The sequence below is a fragment of the Rattus norvegicus genome, chromosome 8, assembly GCF_021556685.1.
Source record: "Rattus norvegicus strain SHRSP/BbbUtx chromosome 8, alternate assembly SHRSP_T2T, whole genome shotgun sequence".
In the NCBI taxonomy this organism is placed as follows: domain Eukaryota; kingdom Metazoa; phylum Chordata; class Mammalia; order Rodentia; family Muridae; genus Rattus; species Rattus norvegicus.
In genome coordinates this window covers 63,578,461-63,603,910 of record NC_141541.1, presented here as the reverse complement: position 1 = coordinate 63,603,910, position 25,450 = coordinate 63,578,461, and the positions used below count along the sequence as shown (strand labels likewise).

Genomic DNA, 25,450 nt, shown 5'->3' with positions numbered 1-25,450 from the left:
CAACTTCCTGTTTATAATTCTGAGATTAAGTGAATAGAATCAATGTTACCAGATGAGTAAGCAGTTTAGGAGAATTTACCAAAACAGTACATTTTATTTCTGACCTTTGTTTTGAAATTTTGATAGTGTTGAAAAGTCAGTGTGGAAACAAACTTTCTAGAGTTATTTGTATACAACTGGGAATGAGTTTATGGGATGGGCTGCCCTCTAACTTGCTAAAAAGCTAAGATTGACAACTGCTTTCATACTGCATTATCTAGCTTGGCTTTTAGCTCTAAGAGAACTGTGTTCACAAATTGATGTGCTTTTCCTTTGGGGTTGGTATAGAAGCATTAAATTGTACTAAAATATTCATATGTGAGTGCATTTGGCTGAAAGCAATTGATGTTCTGTCCCCAAGAGGACAAAGAGAAATGCTGTGTGGGCCCGCAGTCCAGAAAACACCCTAAGCATGCTTCTTAAAAGGTAATTACAAGGCCTGGATGATCAAAGTCCTTACAAGGAAGCTTAAGTGACAGAGTGAAGGTGCAGCATTTGTAGGTTGTAGTTTGCAAGTATACATTGTTCAGTTGTGCACTTGCCAAAAATTAGCAGCTCTATTTATATCCTTGGTTTATTTTCTCAGCTAAAATTTATCAGACTGACTTCTTTACAGTTATTTCAGAAGGCTTGGATTAGTGGAATTTTTTCCCCATTACCACTTTATTATAGAAAGCTAAACTATTTAAATTTCAGAGATTATTATATACATTTATCCCTCCCCCATTTCTGTCCCATTTATCTGCTTAAAAGCTACTGAATGATAGATTGACATGTCTTGTACATAGTCAACCTAATTTAACAGCTGACATGAAAATCAATTAGAGTAGATAGCAAATCTACTTTAGCCATCTTGAAATGATAACTTGAAAGGGATAAAACTTGTAAATTTCCATTCTGAAAAACCAACACAGTGTAGTTTGCATTCTTTCATATAAAAATGAATTTATTTTGTGTGTGTGCGACTTCAAGTTAATACTTGTGCATTTGAATGTCAAAGAATAAGACACTGTACCAGATAGAAATACAGCTAATGGATTTAGCATAGTCAGTACTTAAATTTACTTTGAGGCCAAAGAAACACACACACACACACACACACACACACACACACACACGCGCGCGCGCGCGCGCGCGTGCGCACGCACACGCACACTCACGAAAAAGTTAAAGCCAAGTACGGTGCCATATCCCTGCAGTTCCATACCCTCACTTAGGAGACAGAGGCAGAAGGATTATACACTCAAGGTGGATTTAGGATACATAATGCCAGGTTAGCTGTGTCATAGAGCAAGAGCAAGACCCTGTTTCAGGAAACCAAAATGAAAAACAAAAAATTAAAAAAACAATATCAACCAATGAGTGTAACTATATATTAGTATTAGAAGACAAATAGCATTTTGGAAATAGTTCTCCCCACCACAGAGGACAGGAGTCTATGTCTCACTCCTTTGTGTGTATTATCAAGGCAGGGCCTCCATGTCTTGCTTTGGAGACTTGAAGCTTACTGTGTGGACAAGGCTGACCTTCAGTGTCTGCTATTGGCCTTAAACTGTAGCTACTACCCTGTTCTACTTCTTCAGTGCAGGTATGTGCCACCAACCCAGCCTACTTCCTAAAATAATATTATTTTAGAGCTGCACAGATAAACCCTATCACAAAGATAAATAAGTAAGTAAATAAATAAGTAAATAAGTAAGTAAGTAAATAAATAAATAAATAAATAAATAAATAAATGGGAGGAGGAAGGCATTGGTAAGTAATGGCCTGGTTTTAGAAATTTGAAGAGAAAACAGCTTGGTAAATGGGAAGAATACTGCTTGGAGGTCAGAGTCTGGGTTCCTTTCTGTAGCCTATACTTACTTTTATTGATTAAAGTATATGACATAGATAATTATGGTGGTCTTTTACATCTCCTAAATTTTACAGATAAGTAAAATATTACATATTTTGACTTGGATCCATTAAGAAATTTGCTGATGACAATTTGGTTTTCAAAATAAACTTTCTATGTGATTTTCTAAGTTGAAAGGCTTTGTAATCTTGACTTTGTTTCTTGTATTCTAAGTTTTTTATGCCTTATAGTAAAACATTTCAATATCAATAGATTTGGTAAAGTGTACAAGGTCATATTTGACTTTCTGTTATTTTAGGTATACTAAAATTATATTTCTCTAAATGGAAAAAAATTATGAATTAGTATAGAATCAAATTAGGTAGAGGAAAATCATTTCATTGGAAAATAATTGAATCCTATTTTGAAAACATTTTTTAAAGGAAAACTTGTTTCAGGTTCTATACATATATACATACTATATAATTGAAACCTGTAGCTAAAATAATACTAAAAAAGGTCAAGGGCAAATTAACTTTTGTTGTTCATATTTTTCAATATGTATATCAACATGTATAATATTTTTAATACCCACATCAAAAATAAAAATAAATAAAACCCATAAAGCTTTGAACCTAGCATGGTGGTATTAGCCTAGCAATTTGGAATGTGGTAGCAGGGGCATCATGAGTTCATGGCCAGCTTTCAACATTTTGTAAGTTAGCTGGTTGTGAAGAGGTTGCCAATTTCTGGGGCCTCTTAGAAGAGAAAGTGGGCTGTGTAAGAGACTGTGGGAGAAATCATATGAATTTAAGGTTTGGAGAACCTGTGACTGAGAAGCCTCAGCTACATATTCTCTTATAAACACCAGACCCATCTACTAAGTCATCAAGTACCCACTCAGTAGCTTTGCTTCTAGACATTTTCCTGTAATGATTATTTGGAACCAGATTATTTGGAACTTTATTGATTGCTAACCGAAAAATATCAGCTAGTTTTCAATGTAGACTTCACAAATTAAATAAGCACCATTAACACTAATGATAGCAGTAACTTCAGTGACTTGCCACTTCTGTGGGTCAGTCTCATCTGGTCTCGTAATGTTCCAGGCATTTTCTCTATGGTAGGTGTATTGTTTGCTGTAGTTTCAGCTGACTGATGACTTCACTTGAGTCATATTATGGTACTATAACCTCATTTAGTCATACATGGTATAGTAGAAAAAGTGTTGACTTTATAACCAAGGACTTCTTAGGTTATAAAGCCTATCTTTTGAGAGTAGAGAGGGGTTGTTGATGGTGAATGAATGGGGAGAGGGTAGCCAAAGGTATGAAGTTTTCTCTGGGGAGCTAATTCCAGAATGATATTTAATATTGGGTTAGATACTTGAACTGTGTTGAGAGTAATTACATAAAAGTTTTTTTCAATGCTAGTGATTCAGCCTAGAGCTTTGCATATGTAGACAAGTGTCTGTGCTTGAGTTACTCCTCTGGCCCCAAGAGAATGAATCATAAGTCTCCCATCTCTGAAGGAAAGAAGGGGAAACATGATGACATGGGGTAGTAAGTGTGCTAGCCAGCTGGTTGTGGTAAACAGTAAACAGGAGTATGTATACCAATAATTTATTTTAAAAAATACCTTAATAAAGCTAGGAATAAAAAGCCTGCTTTTTACTTGGTGGATACAACTTCAGATAGCTAGTAAACCTGCCTAAGTCTGCTCTCTTTTATACAATGGGACTAGTTCCTTTGTTGTAGAGTTATTATAAGTCAGTAAAATAAAATAATGATCAACGGTATCAGTGCAGGCGCATCACCAACAACACATTTGTGTGATTGGCATACAGTCTTGTATCCTGATCACCCTTGAAGCAGAAAATCATGGGTGGGACAGAACTTCAGCTCTAAAGTGAGACTGAATCCAACTTCCATTCATGTAAACTGTAGTTTAGCCACAACCCTGCTTGACAATTTGGTCACAGAAGCAGAAAGCTGTTTGAGAAAAGAGCCACAGAGAGTTGTCTCGGCATTTTTGGAGCCTCTTCCAAAAAGAAGTCTTAAACACAACTTGGCAAACAGAAGAAATGGTTTGGCTTTTTAAAATGAACCGCAGGAGGATGAAATATAGCAATGTTAATGCATAACAGGCTTGCAATAATTAGAAAATATGGTTCAGACAACCTATTCCTCAAAGATACATTTGTTATTTGCTGAGAAATACATTTCTAGCCTCACCTGATGTGTGGCCTGTTTTCTGTTTAGCTGCAACAGTTGCTGCTTAGCCTCTGCCTCCAGACTGTTCAGTAAAGAGCTGAGAAGTAAATTCCCTTCTGCAAGCCTCTTGTCTCAGACAGCATGGGGATTTTGGTTTTGAGTGCATAACATTGACTCTGTACTTATTTAATGAGAACTATTTTAATTTTTTAAAGTGTGTTTTAATTTTTTTCATTTGGCAAAATGCAGTTTTTCATGTTCCTTCCCCCAACTCTATCTAGAGAGGGAGAATGTTGGTAGGAAAGAAATTTAAAACCTGATTAAATTTTAGAGTAGAAACAATACTGCCTTAGTTTTCTGTTCTGAGTGCTCTAGATATAACCAGTCTTGCTCATATCCATATTTCAGATAAACAAAAAGTAAGTTTCAATCTCTTCACTCTCCGTTGTTTAAAGTAAGGCAGATCTGAAGTTGCTCCATGCAGAATCACAATTCCAGGAAAAAAAAAAAAGAATTCATGAGTTCATGTTATAAACTAATTTCAGCTTCATTCATACACATGCACACATCACACACACCCCACACACACACTGTGCTAAGGATTTGCATCAGAGTTCATCCCAGCTGTCTTGCAGCACCATTTAGGAATTTAGACAAAAATTCTAACTTAACTGGCTAATATGTTTGTAGCCGTCCCTTTAGCTAAATCCCACATGTTGTGCTATACTCTGCCCTTTTTTGTGTTTCATTTCAGGTATTTTTTTAATTTCCATGTTAATTTTTTGATATCCTTAGGACTTTATTTTGAGGGCATAAGGTTTTAAGGATAAAATTCTTTAGTGGCAAACTATGAATATTTATTACTAGGAAATAAAATTTACTAGTTGGAGAATTGCTTTTTTAGAGTGTACTTCCTGTAGTAAGCCAGTAGAATTTTTATCCACCTTTGGTTTTTTCACAGTGGTCCATGTCAGCAGAATTGCAGTGTGTATTTGCTGGTTGGTTGGGACTCTGGTTGGCTCTCTCTGTGCTGCTCTGCCTCATGTTTTGGAACCAAATAACAGCCATCAGTTCTGTCTCTAGGCCACAGCCCACAGTGTCCTAACAGTGCTTATGAAAAGCTTCTCCATAGTTTGTTCTATTATTTTGGATTTGTAAAGTTTTGCCACTGGAAATGTGGTTAATCTAAATTGAGATTATTTTATTAAAATTAGTCTTAGCTGTTTCCTTTTACCATAATACAACTGACCAAAAATTTTAAATATGTGGCTTATAAGGTATCTCTATTGAATCTCTCTGTTTTAGGCTTAATAGTGTTAGACTACAGTCAGTGTTGTAAGTAGGAGATAGCTTTCCCTTTAGCCTCTGCACTCAGCTTCCCCAGAGAAGCAGGGCTCAGATTACATCCCTTAGAGTTCCAGCTTGAGATCTGAATCAGTGATATTAATGCTTCCTACAGAGGCCAAACCTGACTGGCCATTGAACTCATCAGGATCCTTAGATTTCTGTGGAAGTACTAAGTCAGGCCTCCTTCAGTTGGCCTTAAGTGTATTGAGTTAGAACTATAAAAGTTGTGTGTGCTTTGAAGGACTAAGAAAGTAGGGTCAAATAGACTGCCAAAGAGTAAAACACTGTCTCCACCCCCATCTGCTTCCTGCTCCTAAAGGCCTTTATACTTCTCAGTGGCCAATCAGGAACTGAGAATTTATACAAGAGACCAGAACTGTCATTCTTTTTTGCCCCTTTCCTTTATTATGAGTTTGCTTAAGCTTTGTTAGATTGTACACTTCTTGAGGACAAGGGCAAAGGACTTGCAAGCTTTTTCTTATTTGTAAGGCCCAACAACATCAACAATAGGAAGACCAGCCAACCAAGGCGGGGGAGACTGCTGAGTTGTGGAGTGCTTGCCATGCAATCATGAGGACCTGATTTCAAGCCCCACGTAAAGGCCCCATGGGATACTTCCTTTAAGTTGTTGGTTAGGAGAATGCCCCACCTCACACATACAAACAGTTCAAGCTATTACCACCATTCTTGGTTATCCACCAGAACTTGATGGTACATCCCTGATGTGGAAGATGTGGCATACTTGGGTCACAGAATGTGGAGAAATCAAGGTAGTACTAATCTAGAAGCTTCCTCCCCACTAGCTAGCTTTTATGTCAGAGGGTGCTATACAGGTTGACAGGAGAAAAATCATCAACAGTCTTATCTGGAGAGCTAGGCAAGATATGCATGTTGGTACAGTAGTGTCATGATAACATTGAGTGAGGAGAGGGGGTAATCAACCACTTTAAGGCCCACTCCATAGGACACAGCTCATGCCCTGATAACTGTAATCTGAGTCAAGCACCCAAGGGAGATCATAGGTCCTGGAGGAAAATCTACTACTATTATTACTGAAAGGATGTCATATCTAATTGTTTCTAAATGCTTACCTTTATACTCATAGATAAGTACCTCTCTCAACCCTCAGCAGAAAAATTCTTTGCAGTGGATAGTGGTAAAGACAGACACACATAAGAGTTTCAAATGGAGAGAATAAATGACTTTGGATATCTGTGCCATACCTCCTTCCCTCAGGGCTCAGGGAACATCACAGAAAAGGGGCAGAGAGATTGTGAGAAGCAGAGATTGCAGTAGACTGCTGCCAGTGTCTTCTGGACATGGTAAGACTGTTCTCATGAACTCACAGTGGCTGTGGTTTCTTGATCTGGACAAGATCAAGCCACTCAGGATTTCAGCATGGATATGGCAGGGGTTCCCACCTCTGCCTGAGGAGCTGTTGTTTGTTGATGACTGTTCTTCAAGAATAAGACCTCTGAGAGGCTACCCAGGCTCCAGTAAGTAGATGATCCTGCAAAGCAGCACTAATTTGACTTAGTGTGTTTTAAAAAGGAGAACATGGGGAGAGTGGGAAGGATAGGATCAAAATACATTCTGCGATTATATGAGATACCCAAAGAATTAGTTTAAGATATGTTTGTAACACAAAATAAACCATATGAAACACTGCATACTCGTAATGCCAATGCCGAGAAAGTATAGAAATGGGGTGATCCCTGAGGCTTGCTGTCCACCCAGCCTAGCCAAATTGAAATTTAGCTTCAGGTTCAGTGAAAGAACTTGTCTCAAAAAATAAAGGGGAAGAAGATTGAAGAAGACACCCAGTATTGACCTCTGGTCTGAGGCTGCATTCATACAAAGTAGAAGGGGGAAAAAACCCACCTAACCATCACCATTAAACGTTTCCTGACCTGTACACTTAAACTTGTTATTATTTGTATCACAGAGGATTTGGGCTGCCTCACTTCATTCAGCTCCTTTGAATTATAAAAGTACCCTTTTCTCAAGTTCCTGTGCTGCCATCTGTTGGAAAGTCATTGTAATAAGAGTGTGCATTAATAGTGACAGGCATAAATGGTGCCTTTCTCCAGAGTCGCTTAGTGTATAACCTGTTTGACTGTACAGAGTAGTCCTAAGGCCACCTTAGAGTACTCCACCCAGATCCACCAGTGAAATCAAGGTTTGAACAAATTTCAGACTGTGAGAGAAGGCGCATCAGTGTGCCTTGGGAAACTAGATACTTTGCTAAAGACTGAACCCTCGACAATAATCTTAAGAAATAGGGACTGTTATCGTCCCATTTTAAAGACAAGCAAGTGGCAGGGGCATAGGTTTGTATCTGAACAGTCTCAGGAGCCAGGGTTATTAACCCCAGCATGCTCTTCTGTGCATGTCTGTAAGCAGCATCTGAGACCTGGGGTTTGGCAGTCCATTGAGAGATCTCAGCCCTTGAGTTCTTTGGGTGGGTCTGTAGGTATAGGGTTTTTTGTTTTGTTTTTTTGGTTTATAAATTGGGAAGCATAAGAGTATTAGAGCTTTCTTTGGGGAAAGCTTATTGGTGCCATCTCTCTGCCATATCACTTTGTCCTTCTCCTATCCCATAGCTTTATAACTTCCCAACAGAGTAACCAACCCATACTGCTACCAGCCATGTGGTGGGTCTGTTCTTCTGTTCCTGATCTTTCTTGTGCCATCTATCTATCCTGCCTTCCCTCCCTCATTCCCTCCCTTTCCTTTTCCTTTTCTCTTCCTACATTTACTAAAGCCCCTAGGATTAGCTTCAAGATGCCCCCTCCTCCTTCCAGGATGTCTCTGTCTCTAACCCCACCTCTTTCTGAACCTTAATTGCTGTTCTTCCTCCAACATCTTCTCTCATTTTCTCTCCCAGTTATTTTACTGATTTAGAAGGAAAGTGCCTAAGGGCAGGGATTGCCTTGTGTTGTGAAGCAGTCAGTATCTGAAGTGCTCCATAAATTAGCATCTGTAGAGTTTTGTACATACTAATTATTATTATTGAAACACAGAAAAATGCTTTCTGAAGCTTGAGGAAGCATCCATGGATATTAGTCTAATTGCCTGAACATGTTTAGAGGAAGAAGAAAGCTTCTCTTCCTGCCTGAGAGCCACAGGACTCAATACAGCATCCTGAAGTCCCAGCTCCTCCTGAGCTCTTATTTCAGTGTTTTTGTTTTTACTCAAAGAACCAGGTTTCAAGACAACAAAATGAAGTCCCATTGGTCATGTGGCTCCATTAGGTTGTTGATCATAGAGGAGTCATTTCATAACCTGAAGCACCTGCCTTGGGTTGGCATTGGCCAAAATTCTTTTGTCTTCTTGGTACATTTATGGTGAAAGGCAATGGGATTCATTTATGGGAGGCAGAAATTCAAAGTAGACTTATGGTATGCTTGTATTTACTGCCAGAATGAACTAACATTTTTATTAGCATTTCATGCTACAAATGGAACTTTTAAGACACGTTGAATTTTAATTAGTATGTCAAAAAGAGTCATATATAGGACTATTGATCCATTCCAATGCTTGCTTTGAGAATCTACATAGAAGGGTGATCAGAAAGAGTGACTAGTGAGACATTTCCTATCTGAATAGTTTGCTTTAACATCATTACGTCAGCTGGGTGTGGTAACACATGCTGCAGTCCCGCTGTGCAAGTACTGGTATATTCAGGACAGAGCATGTGTTAGCTGTTCACCTTCGGTTTCTGTACTAGACTTGTCATCCCAAAACATAGTCTTCGAGGCAAATTGCATTTGAGATATATATATAGATAGATAGATAGAGATAGAGATAGAGATAGATAGATAGAGATAGATAGATAGATAGATAGATAGATAGATAGATAGATATTACATAAACATACACACAGAGAGATAGAAATGGTCTCTTTATAAGAATAACTTGGGAATGGGGTTGGGGATTTAGCTCAGTGGTAGAGTGCTTACCTAGCAAAGCCAAGGCCCTGGGTTCAGTCCTCAGCTACAGGGGGAAAAAAAGAATAACTTGGGGGACAGCTATCTTGATTACCTTACTGGAGACAAGACTGCTTCCAAGTTACATGGAGGCACTGTGCTGTTCTGGAAGCACTTGGGCACTTTAGAATCTTAAAAGAAGGCTTGTGGTTATGCTAACAACGTGGGAGAAGGGCTGCTGCAGAGTTGAAGATCTCTCTGCTTGTGGTGTTCGGTCTGGTTACTCTTGAGAGTATCCTGGTGCTCCTGGAAAAGCACCAGTAGACAAGACCCCGGGAGAGAAATGCCCTGTGCATGTCCATGCCCGCCTAGGTTTAGGAAATATAACACTGAAGGACCGTATTACTTCCATGTCCCAGCCGAATGTTCTCTGATAGAGCGAGCAGTTGTTAGATTAGTTCATAAGCAATAGAAAAACAAGGTGAGACCACCAGACACTGCCAGTCGCTTTGAAGTGTTTGCCTTGTAATAAAGTGAGTATTACTCACCCCAAAGTAGTGACATTCTAGTTACGTGGTCAGTGCTCCTCCCACCCAAGCCAGGGCATGCCAGGTTATGGGTGGGAAAAGTTCTCAGTTGAAGTTTTAATTATACTTAGTAGACAAAATAGAGCTAAGTGTAATTAAGTGCTCATTAAATCACTCTTCCATGATGATAGTTTAATTTTCAAACATTGGTACTTTAAAAATTTTTAGGTAAGGGGATAGAACAGTAGTTGACTATGATTTTCTTGTAATTACTGGGGACAGAGGGTCAGGAAGAAGTGCAAATGCCATCATTACTCAGAGACTCCCATGTGGGAGCCTTTGTGCTGTGTTCTGGAAAGCCTCACCCAGTGCTTTTAAGAAGTTTGTTGTGTGCCTGTACACACCCATCTATCCACCCATCTGTCTGAACACAGGCACACTTAGAACCTCTTGACACTAATTTGTGTTTCTGGCCTTTATAAATAAGAAGTTAAATAAATATTTCTTAATTACCATTTTTACAAATATCCTTTTGTGAGAAGGCAAACAAGCAAAAAAATCTATTTTAATACATTTGAATGTGTTTATATGTTAATATACAATGTATTTATGCTGCAAATGGGTAGATACAGCACCTGTGAATTGCATAGTGAGTGCCATAGGTGCCAGTGTGGAGCTGGGATGGTTGCTGTGGGATGCTGAGCAGTGTTTGATGCATTGTAAATGCTCAATATATGTATACATGTATTTTATACCACCACTACTATAGGAACTCACTAGAAAAAGAACCACAGTGCAAAAATTGGAGAAGAAAGCATGATTTAAGTGGTGCTGCAGGGTAATTCATTTCACATATCTTTTGCATAAGACTTAAATCACTAATGGTATACTCTTTATAAACTATTATATGGCTGGGACTGTCGCACATAGATGGTAGAGGGCTAACTAGCATGCACAAAGCCATATTGAACAAAGATTAAATTTCAGCACTTCATAAACAAGGGGTGATGCATGCCTATAATACCAGCACTTGGGAAGCAGAGACATGAGGATCAGAATTTCAAGGTCATCTTCAGCTAGATAGTGAGTTTGGGACAGCCTAAGATAACTAAGACTCTGCCTCAAAAGTGTTATATAATATAAATGCATATTAATAATGCAGTCTCTTGTTTCAGGAACTTTATATTGCTGTTGGAATATCTGGAGCCATCCAGCATTTAGCTGGGATGAAGGACAGCAAGGTAATTCTCTGCTATAATTAGGGTGCTAAGATGAAAAACTTTCACATTTCTATATACATGTAATTAATGTGTACTTGAACACTTCATATTACCATAGAAACTGAGAGACTGAAGTTGCTATCCCCCACCTTAAGTATATCATTAGAGTGAAGGGCAGCTGGTCACAAGGCACAACTGAACCTAAGCTTTGATTACTATGTGCTGGCCCCTGGCTGCCTGTGCCTCAGTTTCTTTGTTTGCCAAATGTGGGTGTTAGGTGATCGACCACCAGTGTCCATTTCAGCTCTGACACTCTGTGGTAGAAGATGTGAGACTTAAGAAACAATAAGGTTCTGATCCCTGATTCTTTTGTCTGCTTCACTTGGTGCCCTAGCAGAGCCACCCTCTTCTGGGTTATTAACAATGTGTGACTGACACAGACCCCTTTGGGGACTGCATATCAGATATGTAACATTATGATTCACAACAGCAGCAAAATCACAGTGATAAAGTGGCAGAAAAAATAATTTTGTGATTGGGGTCACCACAGCATGAAGAACTGTATTGAAGGGTTGCAGTGTTCGGAAGGCTGAGAACCACTGGGTTAGAGTATCAGGCCATCTTCATACCTCTGTAATTGTTGATGGTACACTGTGTAATCAAACACTTGATTTTTTTTTAACTCACTACTTGGACTATATTTGGAAATCCTCTGAAATAACTCTGAACATATATTTCAGAGTATGACATATTAACTCATGCATAACAATGTACAGCTTGAATTATGAACTTACCTTTCATGAAGACAGAGATGGATCTGAAACTCTGCATTTATCCGTTCAGATGGAAGCTGGATATAAAAGATGATAAAACTTTTAACAGGCTTGAGTTCTAACTTGAAGAAAAGTACATGAACTGTCTCTTTGTAGCTTCTAAATGAATTGGTTCAGATCCAGTCAGATTTCACAGTTGGATGGCAGGTTTCTTTACTGAACTCTGAAAACAGCAGTGCCACTGGGGAAAATGTGGCTTATGCACTAACATGCACGCATGCGCGCGCACACAAAGCTTCTTCTATACCAGAGCCTTACATTTTTTAGCTAGAATAATTCTCATGTGTCTAGAATACTGCTTCTCCAAAATAAAGGATTACGTGTGCCAAGAAGACCCTGATGAATATTCCCCTCACCTGGCAACAGGACTAGTTGCTGAGGGAAATCAAACAAACTTGATAGTGTATATCTAAGCAAGCTAGGAACAGCTGAAACCAGAGCTGGGGAATAATTTGTGACAATAAATGAACTTACCTTCACTAAATCCACAGATACATAATTAAATGATTAAATGAATAAAAGTTAATCTAGCAGATGTGAAGGCACACACTTTGAGTCCCACTACCAGGGAGGCTAAGGCAGGGAGATCATCAAGCCTAGACTAGCCCAGTCTATAGTCTTTTGACTCAAAAAAAGAAAAAAAAAGAAAAAAAGAAAAGTAGAAAAAGAAAAAAGATTCAGCTATTATTATGTCTGTCTTATGTGGGAGCCAATGATTTCTGTTGGTAATTTTGATTAAATTCTAAAGTGGGATATTAGAATGCCTTAAATCTGATAATTACATTGTCTATGAGCTGCAGTTTTAATTAGCATGACAGCATAATGTGAGTTTTGATTATCGTAGCAAATTAGTATCTGTGCTATATATACATAGTGATAGTTCAGTAGTGTAGTTGGATACAATGTGTCCATTTAAAATAGGAGGAGGAAAGCCTGAATTTACAAGGAGCTATTGAGAGCAAATAAGGCTTTATCATAACAATTTTACAGTTGATAATCTAAGAATACTATTTCAGTAATCCAGAAAAGTATACCCATCCACTTTCTTTTTAATATCATTGTGGTTCCTAGCCCATTGTTATGTGCTCTTTCTTTTAAAATAACTTTTATATAGTAGGATGAAAAGCTTTCAGATGATTAAACTGTCAAATGTTTGACTAGGTGGCCTCCAAGAGAATCGTTAACTGTCATCAATTAAATAAATCTTTACTTCTAGCTGTGAATCAAGGTGCACATTCCCAGAAGAGAAGCACCTCAGTGAAAGCTGGGGCCTGTGAGGCAGTGTGTTTGTCCTTATGAGTTTGGATTTAAGACTTACATGTGAAACTTGTATATTGTTTCTGAGCTCGCTGTCATCAAAGCTATGCTGGCTCCAGTCTCACTTATTCTGTCATGTTCTAATGCCCCTTTCAGGAGCCCTATTAGGGAAATTAGACATGAGGCCTTTATTTTAGGTCAGACTATATCAAAATAATAACTGTATGTTTCTCAAGATACAATGACAGGTAGTTAGAAATTTAACTTTGCTCTAGAGAACTGAATTACAATCTACCACTCACTAAAACATGAGTCACAGCTCTAACCTTACTTACTGCAATAGTGTTTAAAGCAACTGTGGGAAATATGAAACCATTTCCCACTCTGTAAGAACCACCACAGTCTTTCATAGTTAAGACTGCATCTGTAGGAGGGAAGGCTAATCTTTGGTAGTTTTTACAAGAGACCCAAAAACTTGTTTGTTTTATTGCATGCATTTGCCACATACATGAGGACTTTTAAGTTCTTCTTTAATAGCAGGTTAGCAAGATAAATAGCTTATATTCTCAGAACAGACCCAGGATGATTTTAGAATAATAAGTGGAATAGAATATATAGGAAACAAAAGTTGACCAACACTATGATTTGGGGTATAGATTTGTTACTATTTTATCTAAAATTAACCTTTTTCCCACTTAAAAGAATTTCAAGAAGATAATAATTTTAAACTCTTTACTCTGAGATAGGCTAAGTGGTAAATATTTTACTATAATACAACCCAAAAACTTCTAATACATATATAATGTATACATATATAGTGTTGTCATAGAACCTCCAAATTGTTGTTGATGAATATTTAAATAATATTAGCATATTATAAGAGGGATGTTAAAACAGAATCACCAAACAGTATGGTATGTTTTCTTGATGAAAGTTCAACTCTGTATTTTCATTTCATAGACAATTGTGGCTATTAACAAAGACCCAGAAGCTCCAATTTTCCAAGTGGCAGATTATGGAATAGTTGCAGATTTATTTAAGGTAAGCTAGTCTTGAGAGGGATTAATATTACCAGCATTGCCATCCAGCAGATTGTTCCAAGTTAAAAGAAAGACAAAAATGTGTGTCGTGTGTCTGTGTACATGTAATATATTTTATAATTTTATCCTACTTTAAATGTAATCTCCCTGACAGCTTTCTGATGTTACTATACAACATAGCTTCTTTCAAAGAAATCCAGATTGTAAAATACCCACAGGCTCTTGGCACAGTGTGAAGTGACCATGCGTCGGAACTAGGACCACATTTAGCAGACGCACTGAAGAAACGACCACCAAGCTCTTCGTTCAGGGATTGCTGAGGACCTGAAGCCTTTGCAGCGGAGGAGTTCGCACTCAAGTCTAATAACTGGCTCAGCAAGGATGTTCTATTTACTGAGTTTGAAAGTTAAAGTCTTTCTCATGTGATAGTTTTAAGAAAAACAAGTTTTCCCCCATTTTACCCTACTACTCCTGATGTGTTTGCCTTCCCCATGAGAAAGACTACTTTACTTTAGTCATATAAACTTATTTAGCAAATTATAGCTGATGATCACCTGAAATGCAGTTGGCCACATTTAAAGGCACACAGTTCATGCTTGGCTCAGCCTGCCCTTGTTGCCCTGACCTGTGTGCAGAGTCACTCATATAGAAGTTGACACTGAGAGTAGCATTCAGTGCTAGGAGAGATAGGTTTGCTGGAATAGGAATCCCTGATATGAAACTACCTTGAGGGAATGCAAGGCACATTGGGAAGGCTGAAGCCTGAGAATAGAGACGGCACAGTTCCCAGCAAGAGCACTGACTTGGGGCAGTGAAGAATGGAGGGTGACCCTTCACCTACTCAGGGACTCTCCTGTTGGCTCAGACTGCATGTAAAATCTAAGAGGCTGCTCTCTAATCAGCAGAAGTCATCCTTCCACTCAGGGGACTGTCTGAGGGCCTAGGCCTTGTCCTGGGAAGAATGTTACCTTACTTCAGTGATGGTGAGGTTCTATGTCAGGAAGAGTGCATGTAGGTCAGCTGCTCTTTTCTGACCTACGTGTGTAACTAGGGAGTTGTTTTGCCACTGAGATGTCTCGGTGAGAGAAGAAGCTGCTATGAAAAGAAGGGAGAGGTGTGTGTGTGTGTGTGTGTGTGTGTGTGTGTGTGTGTGTGTGTGTGTTTATGGATTAAAATCAGAGTCTTACAAATGCTAGGCAAGTGTTCTACCACTGAGCTATAATCCCAGTCCAGCCAAAAACCCTTCACAAGTTTTGAATTAGGACACAAAGTGGAGTTGTTATGATTTACCAAGGGCTTTAGTTCAGGTTCTGTCCTGTCTTGGGACTAGTTAGATTACCTCAGCCAGATCAGTACTGCTGAGTGTTACCTTCATCGTAAGTATTGTAATTATTATACTGCCTACCTTAAAGAAGGCAATACAGACTGTGATTATACTGTATCTCCTGCAGTCTATAATAAATATTAGCCTGTTTGTATTCTCTTCTGTTCAGATACATAGTAGGTGTTCAGAGTAATTGGTAAATATTATAAAAGGTATTAGAATGACCTGACCTTTTTATTATAATGGTTTTATAAATATAAAAATTCTCATACTAGAAAGTTTAACATTTTAAAATGTAGCATTCAGGGCTGAAGAGATTACTCAGCTCTTACTGTTCTTGTGAAGGATCTGAGTTTGGTTCCCAACATTCACATGAGGCAGCTTACAACCCTTGGAACTCCAGCTCCGGAGGATCCAGCACTGTCTTCTGACCCATGTGAGCAACTGCATTCACATACACAAACCTCCTCAAACGTGCAGCTTAGTTTTTAGTATCTTTAAAATGTGTAATTAGGGCCAGCAAGATGCCTTAACAGCTGAAGGCACTTGCTGCCATACTTGCTGACAAGCTGATCTCTAGGACTCATATGGTAGATGAGAGAACACGAGTTGTTCCTGTCCCACAAAGTTATCATCACTGCATACATAATCATGCATGCACATGCATCCACTACTTATACACCAATAAATGTAGATAAAATACATAATACACTGATAGTCTATTCATGCTGCTGTAAACTGAACCTACTGTTCACATAATTGCATCCCACTGCAGAGAAACCCTGTACCAACATCTCTGTGCAGTACATTCCCAGATCTACCTCTAGCCCACAGACTTGCCCATCCTGGCCTCATTGTACAATTGAAATTATTAATATTGTGATCTTTCTGGCCGGTTTCCTTGAGCCCAAGGCTCAGGTTTCAGCTGTGCACACTTCAGTCTTCATTTCTCTCTTGACAAACAGCGTCTATTGCTGACATAAGCAGCATGTTTGTCCAGTCGGTCGTTCCTGCTTTTGTTGTTATTGTGAATAGAGACACTATTAGCATTGACATACAGATTTCTCTACAGCCAAGAGTGTTCTTTTCTCAGAGTGGATGTAGAAGTCTGTGTTACCTGCTTTCCCAGCAGCAGTACAGCTAACATCCCACTAGAAGTGCATGGGGCTCCCAGCTTTCTGTCATGCACTAGCACGTTACTCCTTGTCCTTCTGACTGTACAGGTCCTGTGGGTGTCAAGTGGCTTCTTATGGTTTTCATTTTATTCTCCCCATAGCTGGTGATGTTGACTATCTTTTTGGATTCTTATCAGCCATTTACATATTTTCTCTGTAGAAATGACTTGTGTTTTTAAATTTCATTGCCTTTTTGTTATTGAATTGTAAGCAATATTGGTTCCAGAAGTAAGCTGATCAGGAGTGATTTCCAGTGCGGTCTCATTCTGAGGCACCTTTTCTCTTTCATGAGAGTATAAACATTTTAAATTTTGATTAAGTCCTCACTAGTTTTTTTTTTAATCTTTTGTTACCTATGCTTTAACTGGTATACTTAAGAAAATTTTTTCCTAATACAGTGAGCTTCAAGTATATGTTCAAATCCCTGCTTTTATTTTCTTTGCATGTACACAGAGCAGAATGTGCTTGATCATAAAACAATTCTTTCTTAGCTTTTTAAAGACCTTCTAGACTGCTTTCACAGAGAATGCAGTGTTTCATACTCTTGCTGGCAATGTATAAATAAGCCTTTCCCCACAGCCTCACCAACACTTCCTCTTTTCTGTTCCTTTAATTAGAGCCATCCTAGGGATGGAGTAGTGCTATATAGTTTTAATTTGTATTTCATCAGTAACTAATGATGTTAAGGAGGTTTAAGCACATGATGCTTATTAAACATTTCTACCCCAGTCCCTTTCTTCCTTCCTTCCTCTTCTTCCTTCCTCTCCCCCCTCTCACTCTCCCTCGCTCTTTCTCTCTCTTGCTCTCTCTGTTGTTTTTTTTTTTTCAAGTGCTAGAGGTGGAAACCAGGGCTTCATGCATTTTAGACAAGTGCTGTGCTTGGGAATTGAACCATATTCGAAGTCTTCCATTAGGTTGTTTGTCCTTCTGTTGGCTTGCAGGAGTTCTCCATATCTCAATACAAAGCCCTTACCAAATATGTGATTTCCAAATATTTCTTCCCGTTGAGTAAAGTTTGATGTTTTGGTTTGGTTTGGTTTGGTTTGGTTTGGTTTGGTTGGTTGGATGGTTAGTTGGTGGGTTTTTGAGACAGTGTCTCACTTTGTTGTCCTGGATGACCTGGAACTCACTATGTAGACCAGGCTGGGCACAGAGATCTGCCTGCCTCTGCCTCTCAAGTGCTGGGATAAAAGGTGTATCACTATGTCCAACTTTACTCTAACTTTCTGATAACCTCAGATATACAAATGTTCTTAATGTTGGTGAAGTCCAGTCTGTTCATTGTTTTCTTTCATTACTTGGGGTTTTGTTACTGTATCTGAAGGTTGATGGCCAACCTAAAGTAATGATTTAGTCTTCGCTTTTCTTCTAACAGTTTCATGGGTACAGTCATCTGTTGTGAGTACATTTTTGTGTGTGGTACCTTCTCTCTTTTTCCATGTGGATCTCCGTTTGTTCTGCACCGTGTATTGAAGAGACCATAGTGCGTATCCCCATGGGTGGACTTGATATGCCCCATCTTCCCATTACAGCCACTGAACTCTCTGCTCCCTCTTGAACCTGCAGTATTTACTTCTGTTGGCTCCTCTCTTTCTCCCTTCTTCCCTGCCCCTCACCCTCAACCAAACTTTGTTTCTCCTCTAGGATGATATCCTAAATTTTCCTATTCTACATTGTTCTCTTTCTTTCTTAAGAATTCCTGAGTTTGTAGCAGGTAACACCATTTGTCTCATTCTCCTACATGCTGGTATAAGATGACCACATTTAGAGTACTACCTCTAGTAGTAGAATTGCTCAACAAACTCAATATGCAGTTGCTGGACTTTTAGAATGTCCATGAAGGTCAACAGCCCTCACCTAATCCAGTACATTTCAGTACACTGCAGAGAAATCACTTATCCAGAGACATCTCCACTCTCCCAAGTCTAAGGGGAACATGTTCATCCATGTTTATGGTAGTAGACTGCCTTCTTTTTAAATCCACGTCTTCCTAAGGGCCCTGGCTAAGTAGAGTTGGGTACCTCTGCACTATCTAAAGGAAAATAAGAATAAGAACCCAGGCCTTTCAGCCTTTACACTTAGCATTTCCCCTAAAGGATTATATAGAATATTTGTAAAGTCTGTTGTTGGTTTAAATTGTTTTAAGACTAATAAGTGATGGTGAGAAAATCCCCTTGACTCTGTTGTGGGGAATGTGGGGCAGGGACATTCTGAAGGGTAGTTTTGTTTTGTTATAAATGTTTGACCTGGAGAAAGATGTTGTGCTATGACTTTTTTTCATGAAACATGGCTGTCCCCACATGAGGCTCTGGGAGCATGTCCACCCTGTGACTGGCATGAGCTCATGGTCCCTCCACTGAGGAAAGCCAGGGGAAGTGGTGCCAGCACTTAGTGCTGCCCTGAGCAATTGCCTGCTGGCTCCATGGTAAACACAGGCCTTTTAATAGGCTGGGGACAAAGTGACATTCGGAAGAAACAACATGTCGACAATTTCCTTAATAAATTTTGTAGGAACGCATTATTTCCACCTGGTGGAAATGTAGCTCTCTTAAATAATTGAGAGGCTGCATTCATCAGTGTAACGGTCAACGAAGATCTCTGTGAGCTAGGACAACCCACAGCCCTTTTCAGGACTGGGTAATTGATATTTTACACCAGTGGCCCAGCTAGTGTTCACAATGTGCGTGTGTCGTCCCACAGTCCCCCTCTCGGCTCATGGCTGTTTAAGCAGTGAGAGAACATCAGACTCTAGCTACAGCCACTGTCCTGACAAGATAGGGCTGCAGCTAGCTGATAGAATGGGCATTGGCACAAAACCTGCGTTCTAAAGAAAAGCAATGACGCTGCCTGTTTAGTTCACTTGAATATGCTGTCTGATAGCAATACATGTTAAGAAAGCCAGTGAAATGTCTGTGCAGTGTGCAGTGCAAGAATGAGAGAGATGCTTAAGGAGGTGGCAGTTGTGAGTAGTGACACTGTGCAGACTTGAAGGAAAGTGAGGTGCACAGTGATGGAAGGAAGGGTGTTGGTAATACAGAGGAAAGTAGGAAGGATGCTGGGGGTACAGAGGTAAGAAGGAAGGATGTTGGGGGTACAGAGCTGCTCTGAGCCTTGGAGAAAAAAACAGCCTCCTGCTAGGTATTTCCAGTGATGTCTGGGCAGAAGGTGGCTCTAGCCCCAACAGCCTGTTGTCTTCATGCTCTCCTCACTGAGGGTTTGCCGTCCGTGTTGGGGGAGAGAACAAGTGAGCCTACATGGCACGTATTGTTGAGCAGAGGTCTGTCATGATTTTAGCCTATGGCCCCCAAAACTAATGGCCCTATCCCAGGGAGGGCTCAAGAAGTTTAACTACTACTTTGGTTTTTTTGTTTTGCAGGTGGTTCCTGAAATGACAGAAATACTGAAGAAAAAATAAGTCAAAATCATATCTTAAGGAAACTGTCAAAAGTATTCAGTTGAAATCATAGAAGTTCATAATCCAAAGAAAGAAAATATGCTAACAGCAGCTAGAATGCCTTTTGATGAATCAATTATTATATTCCTTTTTAATTTTTTGTGATTCCAAACAATTATTTTTGACATTTTCTAATTCTATAATAAAAAATATAATAAAGTTTCACCTTCCTTTAAAATTATTCTCAGAAACATGCCTAGCTTCTTAATTAAAGAACAAATTGAAGAAAGGGAAGAAAATTCAATTTTAGGCTGGTGTGGTGTCATTCAACTTTTATTCCAGCACCCCGGAGGCAAATGGATTTGTGTGAACGAGCCTGGTTTACATAGCAAGTTCCTGGGCAAATAGGATTGCTTAGTTAGTCTGTCTCAGAGCTCATCACTGTAATCATCACCATCGCCATCACTTATCTCTTCGCCTGTCTTATTCATGGGTGTTATTTGTTTTAGACAAGATTGTAAGCATGGAAAGCCTCATAGCCTGGTCACCCTAATATAATTGTTGAATGTCATATCCCAAAAGTTAAGAACTGGCTTGGCAAATTCAGAGCTACAGAAGCTTGATCTCAAAAGTGAATGTTCCAGGAAAACAGCTAACGTGATGAAGTAGACCTGACTTGAGCCTGGCCATGCTGGAAGCATCCGGCTGGCTTAACTTACATTTTAGCTGTCCATTTTAGGGTTTGTCAGTTTATAGGACTTTGCACCTGCAGAATGTGGGGAAAGGGAGGGACAACTCTGACACAGTGTAACCTCTTATGCAGTCAGTTTGGTACTACTGTGGATGTTTAAAATTCCGCTCAGAAAATATTGTGTCCTTTCCTTTACTCTCCTGGTTGTTTGCTCTGTGTGGGAAAAAGCAAGTGAACTCCTGCATCCTCCACACATGTAGTCCTCTCTTACACGCCTGCCCAGGGTTCTGATGTACCAAGAGTACAAGTCAGGATGAGAGCAGGTCTCAGAGAGGCAGGTGAGGCCACAGCCAGGCCTGCAGGACAGTCCTCTGCAAAGTAGAATCAGTACTGCTGACTGGAAGCACACCTTCAGAGACTGAGCTGGTGCCCTGCATTGAGCATGCAGCACTGGGAGGAAGAGATAGGGAGTGAGCAGTGAGGCAAGGGGTGCTGGGACCCTTAGACCGCATGTGGACAGCCTGGCCTCCCTCTGCTGCCTAACTCAGCCTGTTTTGACTCGGAATCACTTGCTGCAAAGCACTTTTGGCAGCTGTGGCACTTCAGCCTTGTAGTGAGGTAGAGGACAGCAGCAAAGTGATAGCTCTTCATAAGTCATAGACACGTCAGTACCATGGCATCCTAGAATACCAGAGTTGTGGGGCCTCTCGTGCCTCTGGTTGCCCCAGCTGAAGTAGTGAGGCACAGAGGAAAGGAAACCATAACTTGAACTGTCTGGGCATACGTGGCTTCTGGCCACCTCATCTAAGTGAGGTGCTTTTTAAGGACTTCTCCATTTACCTTCTATCTCAACTGCAAGGTAGGAGCAATGACAGATGGGATGACTGTAGGGGCACCCCACTGAGAGAGGCTGACCAGGGAGTACCCCAGGGAACACCTTTCCTCTGAATTGAATGATTATCCTTTCTCCCACTTGATTCTTCCTGTCGGCATGGCCCTCTTCTAGCTCCAAGAACCAGCATTTACTAGACGCTCCTGGTCATTTGTCATCACCATGGCATTTAGCATAGCCAAGTCACTTACCAGGGTGGTAAGGGCTGAGAAGTGTCCATTTTGATCTCCAGCTGTCATTGAGTGTACAAACCTAGTGTGTGTGTGTGTGTGTGTGTGTGTGTGTGTGTGTGTGTGTGTGTGTTCTGCAGCACAGTTGACTTGTTCACACCTATCCCATAAGTACATTGTGCCATGGTATTCCCACACAATAGGAAATTGGCAGCAACATTGCCATCTTACAGGACCGCTGTCACTTAGGTAGGTGTTCTGCAGCCCTTGACTATATCATACTTGCTGTGCATATAGCCAGGCACTGTCCTAGCATTTGCTACGCCTCCAGTCTCCATAATGATCCATAAATTATAATCTGCTTTTGGTGGTTTACAGCAATAGTTAGAACCTCCGTGAAGTTATATAACTTCTCCAAATTCAGACAACTTAACTGGAGCCCAGATTTGAAACTGAGCAGTCTGGCTCCAGAATGGTGATGTCACTAAATCTTAGTCTTCCTCGAGGAACAGGGAGACCAGGTCTACACAGTCATCAGCCTCAGACAAAGAGCACTAGGTGATTCCTGCCACCAGTGAGGCATTGTGGTAGAAAGGAGAGGCAATGTTCTGGGATAGTGCCTCCAGAAGTTTATAGAACTGAAAGTCCCTTTGAGTGCCAACTTGGAGTGTACTTAGAAAGTCAGTTATGTGGGCTGGGAAGGTGGTTCAGGGCTGCACAGTCAGGCTCTGAGTCTGTAACTAGTATCTTGTAAAATGTCTCGGCACACTGAGATGCCGAGATGGGCATAGGTGCATCTATGGGGCCTGGTAGCTAGCTAGTTTAACTGCTGAGCGACAAAAAATACAGTGCCTCAAAAAATAAAGTGGAAGGGGAGTGAGAGGAAGACAACCAAGGACAGTTGCTTGCCTCCACAAACACACACATCTGTACACACACACGAATATGTACGCACAAATATCCAGCTGTGGAGATCAGTTAAGGTAGAAACGCAATCCAAGAGGCCTGGTTTGAGGCGTCCCTTTTATCTTCACTGTTCTGGACCTGAGCCATCAATTCCCATGGCTCTCTTTGCTCTGGCTCTAGGACCTCTGGGAACTGGAGGAGGGTGAGGGCACTGTGCCTACTACCCAGTGTACTTCCATCCCAGGTTGGGTTGGCTGCCCACGGCTCTTGGGAATCTGGCAGCCTTTTTCTTTTGCAGGACAGCCCCATCCCTCACACAGCCCAAGGCCCAGTGGTGACAGTGCTCCCAGCGTGCGCAGTGCTCAACAATGCTGCAGGGAACATTTTTGCAATGTTTGATGGCTCGGCAGTTGTGATGTGTGGGAGCCATAACCTGGAGTAGCTTTAGTTTTGCTTGTCAGAGAAGACATTGTGCTAGTCTCTGAGTCATGGGCTGTTGAAGGCATGGTTGGTCCCCACCCTCATGAATTTTACTCAGAAGAGAGGAGATTCAAAAGCAGAGAGCAAACACTTGGCACTGCTGTTGGATACTCCCCTGTGGGCCAGACATGGCCATTCTTCCTGGGCTGGAGGCTTTGCATTAGCATGTAGGGTGGAAGAGGAAACTGAGCTCAGAGTTCCTGTGGGTACTTGAGGCAGTGAGGGGCAGAGAGGTGGAGTTTGGGAAGTGTGGGTTAAGGAAGCCAGTTTGTAGGGGTCATTGACAAGTTTAGGCCCTTTCCCTCCAAACTCTCTGTTTCTCAAACTTTGCTCTCATGATGGCTCCATGAAAGTACAGCATAGAGGAACAGTCAGTTCGTAGAGACGTGCCTGCATTAAACCATTACGCGTCCTTTGCTAAAACTTTGTTGTCTGTACCCTTTGTTTTTTAGGCAATGTGAGCAGATACCCAAGAGAATAAACTAGGAGCTCAGCAGGCCGATCCTTAGCTTTTGTTTCGTCTTAGGGACACATCGGGTAATTTTTTTTTTGAATACTTAAAAAATCCTCTTTGCTAGTTGGGGGCTATTGTTTGAATGTTTTATAATTCAATGTCAGCATATCGGGCAGAGCTTATGGTTCGCCCAATAAAATGCTTCCCACGTAAGCATGAGAACCAGAGTTCGGCATGTAAAAGTCTGGCAGATATAGGGGTCACCTACGAGAGGCTGGATCTTAGGACTGGCTAAATCGTAGCTAAACTAGCTAGAATTGAGTTTACTGAGAGACCTTGCCTAAATAAATAAAGCGCCATTGAAGAAGACTCCCAGATTTCAACTTTGGCTGTCCACATGCACACACGCACGCTCCTGCACACTCTCAACTCATGCACATAAGCATGCCAAACACACAAAGTCAAGTAGAAAAAAAAAAAAAAACAGCCTATTGAGTGTTCTATAAAGAATTCTGTGACCCAGTGCCCTGCCACTTGAGCAGGTCTTGGTAATGGAGCGCCACTGAGTTTCTGTGGAAGACCCATGACCTGTCTGGAAGACTAGCCAAACCTGGCAGTGTATTCCCGATTATGGAGGGAGGACAAGATGGAAGCCATTTGGAGGTGGTTACAGGAGTCCTCTGGCTTCATGCCCTGAATGGGTTTAGCTGAGAATGCTCTGGTTACAAAATGGGTCCCCGGAGACTGTGTAAATGGGTCCAGTGCTGTGGGTGAGGCTGGGGGAGAGCAAGCTTTTCCTCCCAGGGTAGCCAGGGAGCCGGGTTGCCGCCAGAGCCTGGGCGTGTCTCCGCCGGCTGGAGGGCTGGAAACCCCAGCCGTAAATGCGTCTTATGTTCTCATTCTGAAAGGAATGCTCAGTATGGCTGTGTTTCATGCTGCCTCTGACTAGGGGGTTTGTTTTGGTGGACATAAAAGTGAGCTGGAGAAAGTGGGAAACCCAGAGAACCCGGCTGATTGTGCCAGATGGATATAGTTAGCTGGAGGCTCTTGACTGATAATCCTGTAAAAAGAGCATAGAAGGGGATATACTGTCAGAATTTCGTATAACCCTAGTTTTGGAGGACTCTGGAGCTTGAGTGAAGAAGACTTGCTGATAACCTTGGCTTTTAAAAGCCTGATGCACACCACCCTACTAGTGATTCTCAGGAAATCAGACGCCCAGGAATTTGCCCCAGGTCCCATAGCAAGGGGGAGATCTGGGACATAAAGCAGAAATTTTGGCAAATATGGCTTACCAAGAATGGACTAGGTACTGGATGATCCCAATGCAGCAGTCTCACTGCCGCTGCCCTCTGGGAGGAGCAGAGGGCCAAGATAATGGCCAGAGATGTGGGTATTGACATGGGACCACACTGGACTCACATTGACTCAGGGGACCCACACTGGACTCTGGCTTGGAGGTGCATGGCCTTTCCACTGTCCCAGCTTCTTTCACACCCCAGCTCCTCCAGGTCTCTTGTCCTCTCCATGTGCTGCTTCCTCACCTGCTCCTCTCCCAAGATTCTCTAGGATTCTTCTCCAAGTGCATGGCTTCAGAGCTCCAAGCTTGTCATTAGTAGCAAGAGGCAGTGGTAGCTCTGAGGCGTCCTCTGAAGGAGGCTGGTACCTGCTTTCCATGTCATCCAGTCTAGTAGGAGGGAGGCCCTGGGAAGTTTGTCCTGCTGG

General features: G+C 41.0%; 1 protein-coding gene and 1 long non-coding RNA gene across 3 annotated transcripts in view; one reads left to right on the top strand and one right to left on the bottom strand.

Moving 5' to 3' along the window:
- Etfa (electron transfer flavoprotein subunit alpha) overlaps positions 1 to 20,373 on the top strand; it is a 56,798-nt gene extending 36,425 nt beyond the window's left edge. For both annotated transcript variants that reach the window (XR_015626424.1, NM_001009668.1), the window contains 3 exon segments: positions 11,065 to 11,130; positions 14,160 to 14,240; positions 20,115 to 20,373. Coding sequence is in view for 1 of the 2 variants with exons in the window: in NM_001009668.1 (NP_001009668.1) it covers positions 11,065 to 11,130; positions 14,160 to 14,240; positions 20,115 to 20,153 (186 nt within the window). In the remaining variant the exon portion in view is untranslated.
- Positions 6,625 to 25,406, bottom strand: LOC134480178 (uncharacterized). The gene is made up of 3 exons (XR_015627694.1): positions 25,270 to 25,406; positions 11,904 to 11,959; positions 6,625 to 6,943 (listed from the first exon to the last, which is right to left on the bottom strand). It is a non-coding gene; the product is annotated as an uncharacterized LOC134480178 (long non-coding RNA).
- Positions 25,407 to 25,450: the final 44 nt, after the last annotated feature.